Source organism: Schistocerca serialis, chromosome 4 (genome assembly GCF_023864345.2).
Source record: "Schistocerca serialis cubense isolate TAMUIC-IGC-003099 chromosome 4, iqSchSeri2.2, whole genome shotgun sequence".
Lineage (NCBI taxonomy): Eukaryota > Metazoa > Arthropoda > Insecta > Orthoptera > Acrididae > Schistocerca > Schistocerca serialis.
Genome location: NC_064641.1, coordinates 429570846 through 429595226, shown reverse-complemented (window position 1 = coordinate 429595226; position 24381 = coordinate 429570846). Strand labels below are relative to the sequence as shown.

At 43.8% G+C, this 24381-nt stretch overlaps 1 protein-coding gene across 1 annotated transcript in view; it reads left to right on the top strand.

The window, feature by feature from the left end:
- LOC126474509 (serine/threonine-protein phosphatase 6 regulatory ankyrin repeat subunit A-like) overlaps positions 1-24381 on the top strand; it is a 172604-nt gene that overhangs the window by 75845 nt on the left and 72378 nt on the right. Inside the window, exon 7 of the mRNA XM_050101980.1 lies at positions 15791-15883. Coding sequence (XP_049957937.1) covers positions 15791-15883 — 93 coding nt within the window. The remainder of the gene's footprint in view (positions 1-15790; positions 15884-24381) is intronic.

The window sequence follows — 24381 nt, the reverse complement described above, 5'->3', positions numbered from 1 at the left end:
AGTGAATCTCTGCTACACATCTGCTCCACCGTGTCCTTAATAAACAACGAGACATATTGCCAACTCGATTGGACTCTTGCTGCAAATGGCCCTGTACTACGTACTGTCCTCCTGTCGCAGGACTATTCCTCAGCTCGGCGAACTGTCACTGTCGGTAAATACAAAAACATCGAATATACATTAATCTTGTTAGATATGCACTTACTGCTACAAACATATTCGTCTTAGATGCATTTACTAGTTTTTAGTTCACCTGGAGGACCATGTTAATTCCGTGCCTGCTTCAGGGCCTTTTTCTGCTCCTGACGCACAGTGAACGTCTAATAAGGAGCTTTTGGAACAAACTCTTAGGTCTGCCCGTGACTTTTCTGGTCATATTTCCCCGAGGACTTCTGTGGTGCTAACATTTTGTTGAGATCGCCTACTTACCTTTGTGGTTCATGACGAAATTATGTGGCTTCAGGGCCAAGGCGTAATCTCCACATTTTCCATCAGTAAATGGGCGACTCGTGTCATAGTCATGATCCACTTGGTATCTGTGGTGATTATAACTCCATTGTTAACTCACAATCTAATATTGATCCATATCCACTGCCTCGTCCCAAGGAGCTGCTTTTAAGCTGGCTGGAAGATTGATTTAAAGGACGTGTACCTCCAACTGCCGCTTGATGAGTCTTCCCATCAGTTGTTGGTTTGAAATATACCTTTCGTCTTAATGAGGTACAATTGTTTAGTATTTCGGATTACGAATGAACCTGCCATTTTCCAAAAGTTCTTACGGCAATCGATTCAGGATGTTCCACACTGTGTAAGTTGGATGAAATTACCGTTACGGGGGTGACTCATGCAGAACCTTGCAATAAACACGAGTCCTGTTTTCAACATCTTCAGCAAAATGGATTACACAGTCAGAAAAATGCTGTTTAATAATCAAGGACGCATATTGACAACTCGATCGACTCTGCTACAAGGGGCCCCGCACAACTTACTGTACTACTGTCGCAGGGCTATTTCCGCGGTCGGCGAATTGTCACTGGGTCCCAGAGTCAAGTAACTGGGCCACGTTAGGGTATTAGGATAGTTTTGCACTTCAATGCAACAATAAGTCGTAGGAGGCTGATTGTTGCTGTGTTCTCAGAATACTTCATACTTGAATTTTAGCCTCCGAGCCAAATTTGTGGCACAGTCGTTCAGTAGCAGGTTTAAGTTGAAGAGCTTGTGATGGCATTAGATTAGGGCAGTTTTGCGGTAAGGCTTCGCGAGTGTTCTAAACACAGACCAGTGCTTTGAAGGAATGACTCTTGCATTCGATTTAGAATTCTCTGAATACAGTTTAACAGTGTCCACCCCGTAACACTACATTCAGAGAATTCTCAAGAGGGCATTTCACTGGGGAGAGTGGTTAGAGTACGGGAAGGCCACGATCATCAGTTACGGAGGAAAACGTTGATGCTGTGAGGAAAATGCTAGACAAAGACAGGCGAGTAACCTATTAGCAGATAGGGGATACCTTAGTGCTAAATGCGTCAGCTATTCATTCGATTCTGCATGATAATTTCCAAGTAAAGAAATTTTGTTGTCTCTGGGTGCCACACAGACTGATGGGAGATCAGATGACATGACGTGTGACTTGGTGCCAGGAAATGTTAAAGAATTGTTGTAAGGGACAATAGCAGTATGTGAACACCATCGTGACCGGTGACGAGTCTAGGCTGTACTATTTTGACTTGCCGAAAGTTTGTGTCTTTGAAGATGACGACACACCCGTAGCTGTCATAAAATCCCGATCAGTAAAGAAGAAAATGATAGTTTTTTCTTCAAATAGAGTGGAATTGTGGAGCATATTGATTTGGACACACATAAAACAGTCACAGTTAAGTGGTACACTGAGCAGTGCCTGCCGAAGTCATCCAATCTTTGAAGAACCTGCGACTGAAGTCAAGAATGGACATTTGATTCCACCATCACGACAACGCTCCAGCTCACCGTGCCAAAACATGCACCGAATATTGGTGGGGTACAGGACTGAAACTTCTTGAGCACCATCCTTACAATCCAGTCTTTGCTCCTTCTGACTTTATGCTGTTATTTCATGTGAAAATGAAGCTGAAAGTAGTGCAGTTTTCAAGTGATGAGGACCTCCTGAGGGCTTGGGACAATGAGTGAGCCTTACTCCCTTCAGAAACTTGGGAGAAGTGGTTTGGTATGTAAAGGTATATTCAATGTAGTGGAAATTACTTTGACAAAATTAAATAAATGAAACTTAATTGCAAAGCTTTCCTAGTACCCTTTGGTATCCAAAAGTTTCATATATATATTTGTGTGGCAGCAAAAGTCACCTGTTGACTGACCACAAACCCTTGATTTGATTAACTGGACGTCAGTGTACGCTCCCAGATAAGATGGTACAGCGTCTGCAGCACTGGGCATGGTTTTTATGTAGATGTCATTACGATGCCCGTTTTTGCTCCATTACCAAACATGCCAACATAGATACTCCGTTCCATCTCCCTCATGGTTCAAATATGTAGTTCTATTGCCATGAAGCTGTCTGTTTGCACTGGATCAACAACAGCAAACCATCTTGGACGAATTCCTACTGACGGAATGCAAGGCCGCCATGGAGATGTAGCACAACCACGTCTTGTGAAATATTTGTCGTTAGTCCATACAAGATGGCCAGAGCATGTACCCCAAGCGGTTTCTCGAAACTTTTTCGCGCTTCTTTACTGGCTCAGTACCTCTCAGCTCATCTTGACTACAGCCACAGAGTATTCTGACTACTGGAGAGTCGTTTTGCACCTGTTTTCGCAATGTATCTTCCCAGCTTCTTCATGTGTTCCATTGGAGGATGATGCACATGAATGCATTGGCCAGGCGACACGTCTACTGACCCAGTATCGATGTCTACATTGAAAACATGTGCTGCTTCTGCCATGTCTCCTCTCTAAATCAGTAAACCCCAGTGTAACGTTTCTTGCCGTGTTCCAGGCTGACCTCCAATAGGAGAAGGTTCACATCGATTTCTCTGGGCCATTTCAGGGAGCTATGAGGTTGTTTGTTGTGGATGCCTTTTCCAGTTGCCCTGGGCTTGGTGCTCATGGTGTCCACAATCATCCTACCCACCATCCGTGCCATTCAGAGGATTTTCGCCAATGAGTGAGCACCTCGCACCCTGGTATGCAACAATGGGCCCCAACTAAAGCCAATTCAATTCAAGATTTTATGTCGCCAAAACAGCATCGACCCTCTGCTCAACGCACTTTTCCACCCCACCTCCAAGGTGTTTACTGAACGCATGGTCCACATCTTCAAGACTCAGATACAGAAGTCCTTGGAAGTATAATCAATTGAGCATGCCATCCACAACTTCCCTGTTTCTTATCGATCCATCCCGGTCAATGAGGTTTTTTTCGCCAAACAGGCACATGCATCACATCCTATTAGATCTTCTGTGTGCTGTGCAGCGTGGTCGTCTTGGGCACAGCTATTCTACATCAAGGTCTGGGCTACTTGCTGCTCCACCACCGCAACCAGCTCTGGCTGCTACTGCAGACATAATAGGCCACCATGTCCTTGCCTCCTCTTCCATCCCACAGAACGGACAACTGGATCACCTCCTGCCAGGTCCCTTAACAATCTCTCACGCCTCCTCTCTCACGCCTGCTGCGCAATGGTATGACTTTTGCCATTGCAGCCCCACTCGCTTGTGGGTGGGTGACGTATCACAGTTTTAGAACTTTTGGAGATGTAGATGCTCCCTGTACCCCAACTGTTTCCCACCATGATGGTAGTACATCTGTCTCAAGCTGCAGACGCACTGCTGCCTATTGTGCCCCACAGCTGTCGACAGGGTCTCCTGCTGCTGTTGACCTCGAGCTAATGGTTCTTGTCTGCTGGCGGTGGAACATACCTCTCCCGCCTTCTGCCCCCATTTCAATCGCACCATCTGTTTTTTCCCTATATGCTGGTTTCTGGGGGAGATCTGCAATATTGTTGCCCGGACGTTTACCGATAGTCGTTCCGAGGCACTACAGTTAAACTCAGCTATGGACCACCAGGGGCACGGTTGCTGAGACAAATGGTCTGACCCATTGATGGTTAAGGGGTCAACCAGCTGCAGCGGTTAGTCTTGCCTAGTACGCTGCTTAAGTAAACACTTGTTTCGCTTAGCTGTTACCGGATGTCGACCTCGCCTTATACTTTGAATTCCCGGCTTACGTTTTGGTGCTTATCCCATGCTTCGCTCACGACAACTTCGGCTTTGTTCATGGATCACGAGTATTTATTCATCAGATGCAAATTCTTTAAAGTCGGTAAAATAAATCGTTTCCGATTCTTCCCAAATCAAAACAATGTGAGTGCGCGACATTTCGGAAAGCACATGACCGCATTCCATCTCTCAGGGAAGACTTGTAGCCATCACATCACACATGCATTGTCCAGTAGCAAGAGTCTGTTAAAGCCTGAATTTTTTTGAGAAATATATAGAACGAAGCGTGAACGGCTGTTCCAAGTTGTAAGGAGTGATTAACATTTGTATGCAGAAGAGATCACCTGTATTAAAATTTCAATTAAGTGTTTCATTGAACATTCATAGAAATTAATATGCTAATTTCTGGGCAGTCGAAACGATAAAAATTTTTCCAGCCAGTACCAATATGCAACTAAAAAATAACAGAACCCTTTTATAGGTAGCTGCAGTGCTCTCAAACCACTTTCACGTATTTAATGCATTAAGTAAAATGGCAGAGAGCTCACTTGAAAACTCTTGTCTCTCTTGGGCACACTAGAACACGACCAAAATTATTTTTGAGTGAAGGATCTCCTGGGAGATTTCTGATAAAAAGAGGTGATGTGGGGCCCCCTAACTAATCCGCAACCACTCGATCTACTTTCGTGTTTCATATCTTTATAAAGTAGAATCACCCGTACCACATTAATATAAAGGTATAAAAATGCAATTTTCTGCTGTTCGGCAGTTGCTTCAGAATCGGACACTATAGACGAGAGGATTACTTACGTGACTCCTCCAGGATAGGGATATTGAAAGGACTAATTTAATTTAATTCTCCCTAATTTAACTCATTTGGCTTATTTACCTCTTTTGTCTCATTTTTCTCATTTCGCTCGTTTCGTCTCAGCTCATGTTAGCACACTCTCGGGCCATGTACGTCCTGCGGGCCCGAATTTAACTTAGCACACCAACCCGTGGCGTTCCGAAAAGCTTCGAGTATATAGAAGCGATCTTAAGCATTAAATTGGGATGTTACCTGCTTTATTGTGTCCTCAGGATACGATGCCCATGGACTGCCATTTACGCTATCAAAGTCCACTTGCGGCCGGTAAGCGGTGCCCCGAGATATCGCATGTGCCTGGCCGCTGATGCCATGCAGCAAATAAAACTTCTTCCGTACCAGCTTGAACTCACTTTGTCTCATGCTTTGCTCTAGTGTCTATGTTGTTGATAGTCTGCATACATGGCTGGGAAACTTGTTGGATGTCACCTGAAGAAATCTTTGGATTGTAAATACTAGTTGGTCCATTAATCGTGACCGGGACAAATATCTCACGAAATAAAAGTCAAACGAGAAAGCCACAACGAACGAAACTTGTCTAGCTTGAAGGGGCAAACCAGATGGTGCTATGATTGTCCCGCTAGATGGCACTGCCACAGGTCAATCGGATATCAACTGCGTTTCTTTATATAGGAACCCCGATTTTTATTACATATTCGTGTAATACGTTAAGAAATATGATTGTTTTAGTTGAACCACTTTTATCGCTTTGTGATAGATGGCGCCGCAATAGTCACAAACATTTGGCTCACAATTTTAGACGAACAGTTGGTAACAGGTAGGTTTTTTAAATTAAAATACAGAACGTAGGTACGTTTGAACATTTTATTCCGGTTGTTCCAATGTGATACACGTACCTTTGTGAACTTATCATTTCTGAGAACGCATGCTGTTACAGCGTGATTACCTGTAAATACCACGATCAAAATGATGCCCGTCAACATCAATGCCTTTGGCAGTACGTGTAACGACATTGCTCTCAACAGCGAGTAGTTCGCCTTCCGTATTGTTCGCACAGGCATTGACAATCCGCTGACGCATGTCGTCAGGCGTTGTCGGTGGATCACAATAGTAAATATCCTTCAACTTTCCCCACAGAAAGAAATCCGGGGACGTCAGATCCGGTGAACGTGCGGGCCATGGTATGGTGCTTCGACGACCAATCCACCTGTCATGAAATATGCTATTCAATACCTCTTCAACCGCACGTGAACTATGTGCCGGACATCCATCCTGTTTGAAGTACATCGCCATTCTGTCATGCAGTGAAACATCTTGTAGTAACATCGGTAGAAAATTACGTAGGAAATCAGCATACATTGCACCATTTAGATTGCCATCGATAAAATGGGGGTCAATTATCCTTCCTCACATAATGCCGCACCATACATTAACCCGCCAAGGTCACTGATGTTCCACTTGCCGCAGCCATCGTGGATTTTTCGTTGCCCAATTGTACATATTATGTCGGTTTACGTTGCCACTGTTGGCGAATGACGCTTCGTCGCTAAATAGAACGCGTGCAAAAAACCTGCCATCGTCCCGTAATTTCTCTTGTGCCCAGTGGCAGAACAGTACACGACGTTTAGAGTCATCGCCATGCAATTCCTGGTGCATAGAAATAAGGTACGGGTGCAATCGATGTTGATGTAGCATTCTCAACACCGACGTTTTTGAGATTCCCGATTCTCGCGCAGTTTGTCTGCTACAGATATGCGGATTAGCCGCGACAGCAGCTAAAACACCTACTTGGGCATCATCATTTGTTGCAGACTGTGGTTGACGTTTCACATGTGGCTGAACGCTTCCTGTTTCCTTAAATAACGTAACTATCCGGCGAACGGTCCGGACACTTGGATGATGTCGTCCAGGATACCGAGCAGCATACATAGCACACGCCCGTTGGGCGTATTGATCACAATAGCCATACATCAACACGATATCGACCTTTTCTGCAATTGTTAAACGGTCAATTTTAACACGGGTAATGTATCACGAAGCAAATATGTCCGCACTGGCGGAGTGTTTCGTGATACCACGAACTTAAACGTTTGTGACTATTACAGCGCCATCTATTACAAAACGAAACAAGTGGTCCAACTACAACATTCATATTTCTTTACGTACTATGCGAATATGTAATAAAAATGGGGGTTCGTTTTAAAAAAAACGCAAATGATATCCGTTTGACCTATGGCAGCGCCATCTAGCGGGCCAGCCATAGCGTCATCTGGTTTCCCCCTTCAAGCTGGACAAAGTTTCGTTTTTTGTAGTTTTTTCGTTTGATGCTTATTTCGTGAGATATTTGGCCCGGTCACTATCAATGGACCACCCTGTATATTGGTGCTTATGGACTTGCTTGAGCACAGATGGTCTGGATTATTCCATTTTGTGTATGTGTACATGTACGACGACTCAGCACGTACTGGTTTTGTGAACTGTCAATCGATAATATTGTATCCATCTTCACTGTCGGATAAAGACTCATTCCTTCACATTAGAGGACGTAATAATGGTGACAAGGAGTCGAAAAGTGCGTGTATGTTTCGACATAGTAAGTCGATTGATAGTGGATCCAGAAATGATAAAACTGTCGCAGCAACAGCTATAACTTCAAATGTAAAAACAGCACAACAAGAACAACAACAAAGGCAGTATCTGCAAATTAATAAAAAGCAGAGGTTTACGCCTCTGCACCTCATCACGACAGAACAAAATCCACCATCACCAATTGCACCATTTAAGCCATAAAAGGACTAGTACTCATGCAACAAACATCTGATGCTCCGCTTCCAGGTGACTACACAACCGTAGTTACTAAACAGCGTACTTTTATGCAATCAGCTAAGTCATAAGTACAAGGGTAGGTCCCCTCAGACGTTTCCTGGAGCAGCTGCTCCAAAGTAATCTGAATCCTATATAAACGGTACATTAGTGAGTAACGCTACAAAACACAAATATCTTACACAAATACATCTAAATGTTGCAGACGCTACAACAAATTTCACTAAAGTCCAATCTACAAAAGTTTGAGTTCATTCAAGAGCAAGTGGTATGTTCGGGCCACAAATTGAGCCGTCAAGGGCTGCAACTAATTTAGCAAAGTGTCTAGCTTCAAGTGTCTGTTAAACTGAAAAACAGCCTAGCGTCATCTACCGGCTAGAACATTTACTATACGAAAACTCATACCGGTCACCAGACATGTTAATAATTTACGTAAGGTAGGCGCAAAATACGCTCTCTGCATTGTCCATTTGGTTTTCAAAAGTTAAAGCAATATGCATCGCCCACGGAGCAACTGTCGACCTGTGACACGTTAATACGCCTTCTGATAGCCACTAACGCGCCTGAACGTGGCATCGGGGTAATTGTTTCTCATAAAAACTACGATTTCCATGAGCAACACGTTGCATACACATCTAAAACGCTAACTTTAACCCAAATAAAGTGGACTTTTCCTGTCCATTACTACAAGCGATGTGGGTCGTCGTTGTAAACACTTACACAAAATTTCTATTTGTCTTTCGAATGCCGAACTTCACAGCAAGGGAAAAAGTAAACGCCTTGCAGAATTAAGGAGCTTCCGGAAAAATAGTTTCGCATAATGGCTATCAGTTGTCATGTAGTATATTTCACGACTTCTGTTTCCGGTTACAAAAGAGCCGTTCCATGCATCCTCCAGACGTGAAGACAAGCAGTTTGCCCACACCTTTAACGTGCAGATGTTTAAAATGATGTCATTCTCACCTGAGATGCCCTTGCTAAACCGACAGCACAGGTAGTTTAAGTTGTAGAAAGGGGCCACAATAAGCGGCTGTCAGTTACAGTCGAACATACAACCTTTTATTCGATCAAACATTACAAGAACTGTGTTTGTTTTTAGTTTTGGACCTTAATTAGCGGCTGAATGCGCCGTACAAACTCATGCTTTAAGGGCAAGACCACTTCAATTTAAAAACGTCTGAAAGCCAATAACTTAAAACTCAACCAAAATCAGAAACATAAAAGGTAAGGCCTTATCTTAAAACAGTTCCTTAATTAGGCTGAGGGCCCAAAGAATCTGACAGATTAAGAGCACAACAACTTTAATTCAAAATCGGCTGAAGACCCAAAAAATCTGACACTTTAAGAGCAAAACTACTTAAATTCAAAACCGGCTGAAGGCCCAACACTTAAGACTCAAAAACATTAATTTTAAAAATGCCAAAGGCTTTACGTAAAACAGTTCATAATTTAGGCTGAAGGCCCAAACCATCTGAAGCCTTAAGGGCAAAACAACCTTCATCTAAAAATCGTCTGGAAACCATACAAGTACAAACAACAAGAACAAGAAAAGGCATTTCACCCAACGGCGCTCAGAAGTTCCGAGGGTCGGGCTGGAATTCAAACACTATCGCTCGCTTAGGTGAGACAGGCAGTCGGCCCACCCACTGTAGATCCGACGACAAACCAACCGACAGACAGTCAACGGACCCACTGACAATATCACCTCCGCTTCACCTGACCAGCACACAACAGGGAGTTCAATGGAGCTACGTAGAATGTATTCCTCCCCCCCCCCCCCCCTCCAACCAATTATACATTGAGCTGTCAAACTACACACCGTGCTGGACAGCGACAACACGATGAAGAAAATACCCTGCCTGAATTTACGTCAACGGCCAGGGCAGGTAACCGGAACGTTAACGGCCACAAGGCAGAAGATTCCGCTGCTGCACTTCAATTCAAATAACCAAGTATAGTTAAACTCCACCGGAGGGTGGCTAAGATTTTCCAACTTGAAAACACACGTTGTTGCTCGTAGGAATTTCCCAACGGCCGACAACGAACTCCAGACGATACAACGTGAACCGTCTTGACTTGCTGGTAGATTAAGTCAAAACTCAACTTTCATGTCCAGTATCGGTGAGCCACGAACCTCGTGGCAATGGGAACAGCACCATACACTCTGACACCGCATAGAGGCCGCCAACGGGCGCGGCCAAACTAAGTGCCGCCGAGATTTCCTCGCTTCTCCACGCCAACTGAACAACTGCTCGCACACAGCCCAGCCACGCCAATGATAGTCCAAGGTGCGAATACCGATGCACACCCCTGCTACCACCCACGGTATGGAGAGGATAACTGCATAATCGTGATAACCGCCGGAGACTAAACACAGAATAGCGACCAAGGTTTAATCCAATTCATAGCATGAGCCAGCCAGCCACGCCTCAATCTCACCCCTTCAAACTAAACTCAGGGAGGGGGTGAGTCAACCCCTGAGCCAACTGAACTTAACTTGGCTAAGTTGAACCCGATACTGCTTACCTGAACTGTTCTCCTTCACCAACAGATTTACCGTCCTAAAATACGCACGATAGTGCAACGCCCCAGAAAACGAGAAGTAAATTTATTAAAATTCCCGCCACGCAACTGCCTCTCCGGGAAATTGCGGACACAAACTTGATCCCCTGGCCTGCCGTTAAAGGTTTCTCGATTACGATTATAACGCTCAGCTTGTTTATTACGGGCTCTAAGTATATTAAACCTTGCCGGGTTCCAATTTTTTTTAACATGAGGATTAATATCGGCTCGAATAAGATCTTGAATTCCCCAGAAGCTCGAAAGAGTGAATTACCCGGATAGGTAGGGATCAAGGAGGCTGGCGTAGCTCGCAAGTCTTCGTGACTGGCGGTATTAAAGGCGAAACTAAGCCAGGGAAGACTGGGGTCCCATTTACTAAAGGGTTTTCTCATGATAAAAAATTAACGCGGACTTAAGATTTTGGTCAACACTCTCCGCAAAGGTCCCTTGGGAATAATACGGGGTGGTCGTGATATGCATGACATCATTCTGAAAACAGAAGGCCTTGAAAGGAGCCGAAAGAAAAGCAGGAGCATTATCGCTAACAAGCTACTTAGGTGGGCCAAAAACACTGAAGACACTAGTTAAATGATAAATAGTGGTAGCAGCGGTAATGTTACGACTCGGGAGGAACCAAGGAAATCTGAAGAACGCATCGATAACAACTAGTACATATCGATTGCCCTTCTTAGTACGAGTTAACGGCCGTAAATAATCAATATTGTGCTTGTGCATAGGACAGCACTCTCGTTCAGAACTCAACAAACCCTGCTGAAGAGCATCCTTGTGTTTGGCTACATTACACATACGGAATTGGGATATCATCTCTCTCACATTCCGGTCCATGGAGATCCAATTTAAATGCTCCTTCTTGGAGCATCTGAGGTATCTTTGCCTTGAGTATCTTCAGCTTAGGAGGTGACAGGCGGTATGGGGACTGCCTAACGGGAATACAGTCGGACAGAAGGATATGATAATCAAGAACGTTAGTAACACCCAGGTTATCACTAAGGAGGAAAGCTGTGCAATAAATCGAGTAACTGAGAAGCCTGATGGGGCAAGGGATGGGCCAGATCAAACTCGTTAGTTATGGCATCAACGGCAGAGGAGAGACAGAGCCGGATTCCAAGACCGGTGTATTGAACATAAGCGTCACACACGCTTACAACAGCCGAGCAAATCCGCTATTGCAGAACATTGCCTTGACACCGGTCATCCTATGGAATACAACAACACAGAGATTCTGGCTTGCACGTCAAACTACTGGGATAGTGTTATTAAGGAAGCTGTTGAAATCAGACTACCAAGCAACCTTATTAACAGAGATGGTGGATTTTGTTTAAATGCTGCTTGGAATCCGGCTCTGTCCCTCCTCAAAAAACAGAGGGACAAAATTAGTGCTACCTCACCTGCTGATTAATAGTAACCATCGATATTTCTGATGTTGGTTATCTTTGGTTGTGTTGACACTTGTTCTGTGTGTGGTATCTTCCTCGTTTCTCCTCTATGAACCGAGGTATTAAATTTGCGTGCACATTTTTTCTCCCTTGCATTTGTGCCTTGAGAATGGCAGGGTGTACTCCTGTCGAAATATCGGCGGTGTCCGACGACGTCACCCGGCAGCAAACCCGTAAGTTATTTGTACACTCAAGCTGTTTACGAATCCCGGTGGTCAACTTCTGCCTAATTACGAGCTCCCTTAATTGCAGCAAGGAAAACCCTTGACGACAAAGTTGGTGCGGAGCACGAAAGGCGGCCGCGTGTTGTTCTAGGCGAAACAATAACCGCAATTTTTCCACTTGATCAAGTCGCTCTACAACCAATTCAGTAATATCTCGGAAGAAATAGACCAGAGGATTAGGTAACTTGGCAAACACAGCATCTAACTTGACAGAGGACGTAAGAGTACCACCCACGTGCTGGCTCTCACTCTTTCCCTGACAGTGCAAGTCCCAATCTTCAACCTTCCTCCCATCCAACACCAAACAAGTAAGCTTAAACCGTAATGCGCTCATCAAAGTTCCCAAATCAATGGTTAATTTTTTGTGATGATCTTCCAAATCTAACGTGCTTAAATCCGCTATCCGATTAGTTAAATGCATTAACTGTGCCCGCACCCTATCCAGCTGACTGTCACTAGGTTGGGTTCCCTCATAAAGACAAATAGTGTCCTCAAGGCCTTTAATAGCCTCAAACAAAAATTCAACTGCCGCTCCTCTCTCACCCACTACCGCCGGCGTGACGTCAACCACCTCATGAACGGCAGCGTGCAAACAGGTTGCCAATTCTGGAACACTGCCCTCAACCAATTGGTGTCTTATTGTCAACTCGTAAACAAGGTGGTTCAAAAATGGTTCAAATGGCTCTGAGCACTATGGGACTTAACATCTGAGGTCATCAGTCCCCTAGAACTAAGAACTACTTAAACCTAACTAACCTAAGGACATCACACACATCCATGCCCGAGGCAGGATTCGAAGCTGCGACCGTAGCGGTCGTGCGGTTCCAGTCTGAAGCGCCTAGAACCGCTCGGCCACTTCGGCTGGCTAAACAAAGTGGTCCTTTCTCAGCATTAAAACCTAAAACGATAACAACTAAAACAATACCGCGCCACAGGCACAATCGAAACAAAAGTGAAGCCGACAGCGAGTAGGGTGGTAAGTACGAGCGCAAACCACGCTCTACTACCAGTGAAACGCCCGCTAAATCACGCAGGGCTAACAGGTAATAAGGATTGTGGAAGGGACCAAGGGAGTTGCGGTCGGATTCATTTCACAATTGTAATTTATTATCATTTAGTTCACAAATACACTTTTGAAAGAATTAAATTTCGCTGCTGAAGGTCTCCAACAGATGTTTTAGAGTAAGTTCAAATTTGGAAAGACATAACACACAGTTAAATTTACGACTAAGATAAATCATATACATATATGAGATCAGCATGCGGAGCGGTTGAAGGCCTCCGGATTAAATCTTCAAAATTCCAAATATACTATAATGATTACTGAAGGCAGAATGTCACATTGTTTTAAGATGCTAAAAGGACTGATAGCGCGCAAGGAGCACAGAAAGAGATAAACAAACGCAATAAGATGGTTGAAGGCTCAAAGTTGAATTCTGAAAATTAAGGAAATATGTATATGCAACAATCGGTAAAACAATACATTAGGTTTACAAATTTCCTTTTGCAACACCAACGGCGGAAGGCCCACAATAACTTGTAAAATCTTTCAGAAGAAATTACAATAATCTTTCAAGAGCAGAAGGCAGTAATGTATGGACTTGAAGGAAACTCTGAGAACATGTTTCCAGGGCTGAAGACTCTCGATTGACCTTGCCCAGTTGAAAATATAAAATACAGTAAAGCCCCAAAAAAACTTTTTAAAATAAATTACAAAAACATTAAGACAGCCAAAGAATAATTAAGGGAACAACACTCAGGAAAAGACACTGCCTAAAATTACGTTAGCGGCCAGGGCTGGTAACCAGTACACTAACTGCCACAAGGCAGAAAATTCCGCAGGTGAACTTAACTATGGAAATAGTAATTTAATGAAGTATACCTGACGGCAGTTATCTCGAACACTTCACTCGTTGTTGCTCACAGGAAAACCTCTACAGCAGCAACGCAGGAACCAGCAACGTAAATATCAAAACCACTTAACCTTCCCGCCCTGTGACGGCGAGCGACGATGCTCGTACCGATCGGACAGCTCCAGACAGACTCCGACACTGCGCAGAGACCGCCATCAGCCCAGTCGACTACGTCGCACAGAGATGTCTTCGGACCAACGGACAGACTAACAACCTACCAAAGGTCAGGCCCGGCTGAAGTGATGCGTGGCGGCAACGGTCGGGCGGGCTTTGTCCACGCAGCGTTCACCGCTGCTGCAAGCCAGCGACTGCCTGGCCCAGGCTGCGCTCCAAACGATTTGCCACTTCCTGGCAGGGCCCAACTCACGACCCACACTGCCTCCGTGAACTCTCCTCCTCGCACGTTCCGACTCACTCCACGACAGATGACAACCGGGAAGTCATAGCAGCCGAGCAAAGATCCTAGCAGAGGGGATATATTGATACGTGCTACCAGCGCCGATGACGGTCAGGCAAAACAGCAACTCAGTAACGCCAGTAATTTAAATCAACGTGGTGAGATGGAAATACGTTAAAACAGGGTGTAAAATACCAGTTTGTGGCTTGGTGAGCGATGCACGGCTCAGACTGCCATAAACAAAAAATGACTTCTGAACAGAAGAGCTCTAAAATTGCAAAATGTTGGAAATGCGAGAAACAAGTTGCTGAAAGTGCAAATACCTGGAAGTATACGTTATGAGCCGGCCGGAGTGGCCGAGCGGTTCTAGGCGCTACAGTCTGGAACCGCGCGACCGCTGCGGTCGCAGGTTCGAATCCTGCCTCGGGCATGGATGTATGTGATGTCCTTATGTTAGTTAGGTTTAAGTAGTTCTAAGTTCTAGGGGACTGATGACCTCAGAAGTTAAGTCCCTTAGTGCTCAGAGCCATTTGAACCATATACGTTCTTAGTATAGAGGTGAATGGAAGAGAAACGTGGACCTTAGCCAAAAGGCAACCAGAAACACAAGAAACTTAAATATTAATGGGACAACTTATGTTCATTCGGAGATGAAGACTCTTATCCAGAACAGACTAGCATAGACAGCTGCATCAGAGCAGTCTTCAGAATGAAGACCTCAACGACAAATAGTACATAATGGAGAAAGTCTGTAATGAATTGATGAAGAAACTCTTTAGTGCGCTGGCTGGAAGGTCACGAATAAGAGACCTGTTGCTCTGCGAGAAGGTGTGACTGGTTAATGAGATAGCTGCTACGGCACCAAAGGTCGGTTGCCCTGGGGCTGGAAGATCTGTAGACGGGAAATGTTCGTATTAATGAAGGAGGGCTAAAATACACTAAGCAGACTACACAGTAGATGGAGCACGGTACCAAACAAGTTGAAGGAAAGATGACTTTGTAATATTAAAATAAATTGATCATATAACAACACGCACAGAAAATATATCTAATATAGAAATAGGTAGGAAAATAATGTAAGGCTTAGTTAAATCCTGAAGTAAGACTAACTTTGACACTCACTAGCTGAAGTTACAGTACAAATACACAAATAACAAGTACTTTGGAGATAAAATTTAGAGCAAAAGTAAAGTTTTATTCTACAGCAGAGTGCAAATAAACCTAAATTAGCATAAAGTATCTTTTATTTATTCACCTCACGTCAGCCATTGGTTAAATAACACAGTTCGTGGGAAAGATTACGCCTTCAATCGAATGTCTCATAATCGACTCCCCATACGTACTGCCTAAAATTAATTAAATCGCTATGTTGCAGGTGGTGAACTGTCTGGCAGAAGCAGCATTGCGCAAATCCCTTCACGATGGATGGAGTTACCTGCATCTCGCCGCTGAGTCAGGAGACACGCAGGTAATATCGGTTATAAATTCAGTAGTTGTTGTCACATGCTAGAACAGAAAGGGTATTTTCTCATCTAATACATGAAGAATCGTAGCGAAAGATACCCGATGTAAAATAAATGTTTGGTACTTGACAATAGGTCATCTGAAACGATTGTTCCATCTGCCACACCTGTTCTGCGTCTTCTAAATATTTTGGCGTAACGTTGGAATGTGATACGCGATGGAACGAGGACGTGAGGGTTGTGGTAGGAAGGGCGAATGGCCAACTTCGTTCTATTGGAAGAATTATAGGAAAGTGTAAATCCTCTGTGAAGGAGAGAGCATATAGGACGTTAAAGCGACCTGTTCTTTAGTACTACTTCAATGTTTGCGATCCGCACCAAGTCGTATTAAAGGAAGACATCGAAGCAATTCAGAGGCTGGTCGCTAAATTTGTTACTGGTAGATTCGAACAACACGCTAGCCTTACTGGGATGCTTCTAGAACTCAAATGAGAATCCGTGAAGGGAAGGTGACGTTATTTTCGAGGAACAATACTGAGAAAATTGAGAGGATCCGCAATTGAAGATGACAGCAGAAGGATTCTATTGCCTCCAACATACACTGCGCCTAAGGACCGCGAAGATAAGATGCGAGAAATTAGGGTTCATACGAAGGCATACGGACAGTCGTTTTGCCTGGTTCTGTTTGCAAGTGGAACAGGAAAGAAAATGACTAGTAGTGATATGGGGTATCGTCCGCCACGCGCAGTAAGGCGGACTGCGGAGTATCGACGTAGCTGCAGATGTACAGGGTGATCAAAAAAGTCTGTATAATTTTGAAAACTCAATAAATCGCGGAATAATGTAGATATAGAGGTACAAATTGACACAGATGCTTGGAATAACATGGGGTTTTAATTAGAACAAAAAAAAAAAAATACAAAAGTTCAAAAAATGTCCGACAGATGGCGCTTCATCTGATCAGCATAGCAATAATTAGCATAAAAAAGTAAGACAAAGCAAAGATGATGTTCTTTACAGGAAATGCTCAATATGTCCACCATCATTACTCAACAATAGCTGTAGTCAAGGAATAATTTTGTGAACAGCACTGTAAAGCATGTCCGGAGTTATGGTGAGGCATTGGCGTCGGATATTGTCTTTCAGCATCGCTAGAGATGTCGGTCGATCACGATACACTTGCGACTTCAGGTAACCCCAAAGCCAATAATCGCACGGACTGAGGTCTGGGGATCTGGGAGGCCAGGCATGACGAAAGTGGCGGCTGAGCACACGATCATCACCAAACGACGGGCGCAAGAGATCTTTCACGCGTCTAGCAATATAGAGTGGAGCGCCATCCTGCATAAACATCGTACGTTCCAGCAGGTGTTTATCAGCCAGGCTGGGGATGATGTGATTCTTTAACATATCGCCGTACCTCTCACCCGTCACGGTAGCAGTCACAAAACCAGGATCATGCGTTTCCTCGAAGAAAAAGGCCCGATATCGGTAGATGCGGTAAATCCAACCCATAAGTAACTTTCTCGTCGTGCAATGGAGTTTCCACGGCAGTTATAGGATTTTTGGTAGCCCAAATTCTGCAGTTGTGGGCGTTGACAGACCCTCGCAGCGTGAAATGAGCTTCGTCGGACCACAACACGTTACTCAACCAATCGTCATCTTCCGCCATCTTTTGAAACGCCCACACCGCAAATGCCCTCCGCTTCACTAAATCGCCAAGTAACAGTTCATGATGCCAATGTATTTTGTACGGATAGCATCGGAGGGTACGCCTAAGTGCCAACCAAACAGTAGTGTATGGAATGCCGGTGCGACGTGCGACTGCACGAGCGCTGACTTCCTCGTGCATAGACGAACCCGCTACAGTCTCCATTTCTTCATGATCCGTCTCAGCAGCATTACGCCTTGTGCTCTGTCGGCCACTACGGAGTCTATTGTCCAAACAACCCGTGGCTTCGAACTTCGAAATCATTCTCGCCACAGCTGCATTTGTCAACGGACATTTACCCGTTCGAATCCCCTTCCTATGGCGATAGAATCGTAACGCTGAACTAGCATATTCCCCATTCTGATAATACAGCTTCACTAAAAGCTTCTTTTCAGATAACGTCAACATGCTGCGACTGCTGGCGCATCTGATCCTCTCTCTCATTACCGCTCCTTTTATACACGATTGTCATGCGCAGTCACTGACGTTTTTCTGTCCAGTCCCATCTGTCGGACATTTTGTGAACTTTGTTTTTTTTTGGTTCTAATAAAACCCCATGTCATTCCAAGCATGTGTGTCAATTTTCACTTCTCTATCTACATTATTCCGTGGTTTTCAAATTTATACTGACTTTTTCATCACCCAGTAGATCGCTTGATACCGTATTGCATGAGGTAATGTGCAGTTTCAACAAGATGTTTCAAAACGTCGTAAAAACGGGATTTTTCCAGGGCTCATAAGAGGGATTGGGTCAAGTGTTTTTGGTAGCCCTCGGATTAGGGACGTCTTATTGCATCTACCCTACGATGCAGGATCCAAGTTTGAATATCACACATTTCCTTCAGCTTAGGTAAATGGAGCGAATCGGTTGGTTCATTTCGCATTAGATGTGGCCTACGTTCAGCATTAAGGGGCTTGTGGAGGCACTATTTATTTCAGGGACGGTTCTTGAAAAAACCCGAAAAAAGCGGTCTCCACCAGTTTTTTGCTTACAGCCGTAGTTATCGAAATAACTAACCGCAGATCGTTGCTTAAATTGTAATGGTATATTCTCTAGGCATTTATCTAGGGGAGCCATCTTGTGGTTTTCAAAACTATCTGCTGTCGTGAAACACCCCAGGAACCTAGTTGTTGGATACCAAAATCGAGCAGTTGATTTCGACACGGCTACTTACAGCAAGTGGCTGTAATTTGTACATGTTCCTGAGATCCACATCTCGGACAACCGTGAACATTTCCTGGGTATCTTTAGCCGTTCCCCAGATACAAAGCTTCAAAGTTACCCCATGTGTTCACGTATAATACGCACGTAAAATCTAGTGCGAGGCGAAAGGGTAGTTTATAAAGTGACGCAGCTGTTACGTATCTTCTTTGTCATCAGAAGATTGCTGTTAACACCATGTTGTTGAAGTACTGAAGCACTTGTAAAATTTTAGTCCACGAAAAATTCGGTCTGAGATATAAAATTAGCAACAGATTATTTTAATTGTACTTAAGTAAAAATTTCAAAATTTTACTGAAGTTCACTTCATATGAATGAAATGCCATGCTGTAACAAGGCAAAGAACGGAATTATCAAAAAAATACTCCCATCGGAGCTAAAAATGGCAAGTTAGTCCTATTTAAAAGAGTCTGACTAGAAAGTGTGGTACCAGCTGCCTCATTCTACTTTCCAGAAAAATATTAGATGCGTAAATATTCGCGCTTTTTTATGCTCAGGGAAAAGGAGACCGTGGCAGTGGGAAGGAATCAGTAAGATAGTCGGAGTAACGGAGAGCAGAGGGAGACGGTGATAATTAGTGGAGATACTAGTTGCAGGACAGCACGAAGAAGACTGTGGCTGTGAGAGAGGAGACAGTGAAAGTTAGAAAGAGACAAAGAGAGCCGAAATGAGTTGGGAGCAATGAATGAAGAAATGGGAAAGTGGGAATGGATGGGTATGAACCAGTGGTGTATACAGAAAAACCTCAAGGAAGGGGTGCTAAAGATATCTTGAGCTACCTTTACTTTTACCGTAATAAAAAATAATGAAGTCACATGCAAAGTTTACGAAAGTTTTATTTAAACTGATTATACACATATACAAGACAATGCCATCTTATGATATAAAAAAGTTACAATTGCAGTTCTCTTCCTTAAATGATGAATTCAACGCGGCTGTTCTTCCTGGCAGATTGGTTAATTACATCGTCAACAGGACAATCAATGTCAGGGTGAGTGTTCAACAGAGCTAGCAATTAAGTCGGTCGTCCTTCATTGTTGACATCAGCCATGTCTTTGTACGCCGCAACTTTGAAAAATTTCTTTCTACTGTAGCAATAGATGCAGGTAGACAAGCAAATATTTTGTACAGCGTGTGCAAAGTTGGACAGTCAGATCTAGGTCATTTGCAAAAACAGACATAATGTCTGATGGGATAGCAGCAATCAGTGATCGTATAATGTTATTTATAATCCGTCTTGATTGCAAAATTTTTTTATTCATATGACCGGTTTCGGTTCATTCAGAGCCATCTTCAGATCTTATATTTCAGTTACAGGAGTTACTCCTGTAACTGAAATATCAGATCTGATGACGGTTCTGAATGAACTCCTGTAACAGAAATATCAGATCTTAAGATGGTTCTGAATGAACCGAAACCGGTCATAGGAATAATAAATTTGACAATCAAGACGGATTAAAAATAACATTAGATCTAGGTCAAACAGACAACGCTTGCATAACAGAATAACGATCATTAAGGGCGTTTGTGCTCGTTTGCTTGTATTGAAGAATCTCTCCCACTAGCCGCTTTTGAATCACAAAACAGTAGAAATTTCCCGACTTTTCTCGAACAAATGCCAGACAGAACAACGTATCGAGATCACCAGAACGGCCGCTACATTCCTCGTAGGTATGTGTTAACTATCAATGTGCCAGACAGAAATGTATAAAATATGATTACGCGGACGCGCGTGCTACGTAGACAAGTACAACTACTCCATAACTCGATTCGGTCGAGCCGGCTTACGAAGAAACGAACGAATAGCGTGCGGGCTGACTGGCGAGGACGGCTCGGATGGCAATGCGGTCGGCGCCGCAAGGGGGGCGGGGGGGGGGGGCGCCCATCATATGTATCCGCTACTGGTATGAACGACTAATGGGTATGAGCGAGTTACAGGTAGAGGAGCTAGCAGGGATAAGAGGTGAGACGCATGTTAAAAAAAAGAGTGCGAATATGATAGCAAGCAGAAAATTTTAGCAAAATTTTTGAAGGTGTTGAGGAAGGTAGGATGAGGAAGGTGATACCCCAGTTTGCAATCAGAGTCTTTTGTGCAAGCGCATACTGACCTTCTTGTGCTACGATAGGAGCATTTTTCCGCTGGTTCATAATTTATGTGCAGTTTCTGGTTGTGTGCGATATATGTACGTGTTTAATAAATGCAGATATTGACCTCCTCCGTCAGTGAGTGCGACTAAATAAATAATTTTATAATCTCGTCGTCTGTGGGACACCGACCCACCTCCCCCTTTTCCCAGCGAAATAAATATGCTTACAAACTTATTGAAAAATCTTTCAGAAAATAAGGAACACAATCAACGGAATTTTACGCAAACGTTGTCTAATCTGAGTCTCGGCTCCAGTACTACTAATTTAATTATCGACAGGACACTTAACCCTAGTCGTCATTTCTTCTTTCCTTCCTTGAAGAGAAATCTTTGCGTAGTCGCAAATATTATGCAGCACTATTCAACACAATCGCTAAGGACCGCCGCCGTGAGCTCTTTTACTTCACTACCATACACCCTCAATACACCATGACAGGCACTTAATTTTTTTAGTACTTTGTATATGACGAATCCTCCGTAGAGCAAATGACTGATGACTAGTAGGCGTTTCCATTTTCGATGAAATCCCTGGGAACACAGTGATTTGTAGGTAACGATGAGGTTCAACACACGGAGAGAAAATGTACCAATGATTAGTCCAGTAGAATCAGGAAAAGATGGTTGTATATCGAGTTATTAAAATATGTGTACATCCATAACGAAGTAGAAACATACCACAAGCATGTTTTTTGTTGTTGTTGTAGTTTTTGGCTTCAGAATGAGTGACGTATAAGAAAGGGAATATTATGTAAGTAAACGTGATTATCCACAATGAAAACGAATGAAGAGGGAATGAGTCAATCAGGACGCATTTGACAATGCGAGGAAACCTGAGCAGGCCTCATAATTAGTCGCGGGGAGAAGTCTGGTTGTTACGGAAAGTGTCCTTTTCGATGGAGCCATTCCGACTTATACGTTAATCGGTTTTGGAAAATTAGAAAAGCTGGTACGAGAATTAAACCAGAATACTGTGCCTCAACCACTGTGACGCCTCCTTGAGTGGGACTCTGTAAGTACATTCTCAGTCTAGTCCAGTACGCTATGCCACAAGGAAGAAAACGTCTTACATGAATCTGCAGAAAATGTAAGGAAACCTCGAGTCTGTATTCCCATGCATAAGTGACAGCCTGAGGTCGATAAAATCTATCTGAGTATGAGGTTATGTGGATACAAGTCTTTCAAAGAGATGTGGAAGCTGGTGGCACATTTATCTTGGTTTCTCCGAGTCTAGAAATCTTCATACTGTGTGGCATTTACTTAATTCCAAGATATCACGTAGTCTATAAGAAATCAGACCTTTAGTTTTTGGTGTTGCTGTTGTTATGAGCACTGTGAGAAGCTAATTTATTTGGTCATGGCTTTGTTATACACATTCGGAGGAGGTAGTTGATGACTGAAACTGCATAGGGAGATCCTTCCCCAACGAAAACCTCATCACTTTTTATGGTTACGACCTCACTTTGCTTGTTGTATCCGTGCACTGTCTCTCCTTTGTCGCGATGATACAAAAGAAGCTGACCTTCTGCTAATTTTTTCTATGCACTCCGTCAAGCCTGCCTGGCACCGATCACACACTGCGTAGCAGTGCTTCAGGAGAAGGGGGACTAATGTAAGTAGTCTCTTTAGTAGACCTGTTGAATTTTCTTTTTGCCGATTACCTTCAGTCTTTGGTTCGTTTTCTCTACGACAGTTAGCTATTCGAGAACCATCTATCGCTGACATCAAAGTTATCGGAGACTGACTGGAACAAAGGTGACAAAATAACGTCCAAGTAAGACAAAATGTCGAGTGAAGCAGTAAAGAGCGGCACTGGAAAAACGAAGTACTCAGCCGAAATTGAACACGTCTCGCACTTTGGTGAGATCGTCAACACATATCATTAGCAAGGCAGCTACAAATGTGTTGTGTAAAGGTTTCAGCTTTTCTGTGACGCCTCGTCGCCTATCGACAGAGGACATTATACAGGTCATTGAAATGTCGCTCTGGAAAATGCGTCAAGTAGAAGCAAAAGGATTCGCCAAGAAACAGAATCCTGCAGCATACGAAGTCTCCGCAGAAGAATATCTCACTTGAGGAAAGTGTCGACTTAAGTAAACTCAGGAATAACAAAGACATTGTAATTTTACAGGTGGACGAAGGCAATGCCAAAGTAATACTGGGCACTACACCATATGAAGTCAAAATGAGCGCGTTGCTGAATGACCCTGTATAAAAAGAACTGAAAAGAGGCCCTACTGCGAAGATACTGAGACTCAAGCCCTGATTAAGAGTTCTAGAATGGATTTAGATGCACCTGGGGGGTCAAGTCGAAAGCTCCAATGTCACCAAGAACATATTGAGTACCTAATATCCAGAAGAAAGGCCATAATTTAAACCAGTTTAAAATGGGATCAACTCGCTCACATATCATCTGGTAAAATATCTGGCCCACAAATTACGCTGCCCAGTTGGCCATACGGAGTCTTGTGTTAAAGATTCCGCGGATTTCATCCAGTGCGTAATGGAACAGCAAGTGGTGGCTACATATCTCATGGCCAGCGTTGACATAAAATATTTGTTTACCAAAGTGCTTATAGCTGAAACAATTGGTGTCACAGAGGAGCAAATAGTGCCAGGCATCCGCGACCTCATGCAGTTGTGCGTATCATCAATAGTTTTTAGTTGGTAGTCATGGAAGCTTGTGAACAAACCGAGCTATATTCCGCGCCATTGCGGCCACGCTGCTGGCTGAGGTACGTGGCCCACACATCCGTCATATGACAGTATGGAGAAGTAGAACTATGCACATTTCGTGAATGTTTCAAAGGCTTACGTAAGAAGATACAGAACACGCTGGAAATGGAATACCACGGAGTCATTCCTTTTCTGGACGTGGAGGTCTACAGACCATCAAGCGGCAGACTAAGCCATCAAGTCCACTGGAAGCTGACGTTCACCAACGGATAGCTGCACGCGGATTCGCACCATCATCCAGCGTAAAAGAATGCATTGCTACGTATGCTGACAGCGTGAACTCAACGGATTACAGACGCCAACCACATACAGACTGGACTGAACAATCTCAAGGCAACATTCCGTGTAGCTAAGAGGTACAGTGAAGACAAAACAACCAGAGGTAAGGAAGAGACTTTTCCTGTTACTCGAATACCCTATGTGAGAGGTTCAGCGACCGTGTAGGGAAGGTGTGGGTCGCGGAAGAATCAAACCCCTCCTTCGGAGTGACCGCAACATCCGTGATCTGTTGAGCCCCACTAAGAACGCCGTGAATGCTCTCCTCATTGTAGACATCTACTATCTTCGATGTGAATGCGGCGAAGTCTACGTTGGTGAAACCGGGAGAACCACTAGCACCGAAATGTCGGAGCGTGAACGTTACGTACGACTGGGACAGAAAAACAATAGGGTTGTAGCAGAACACCACCA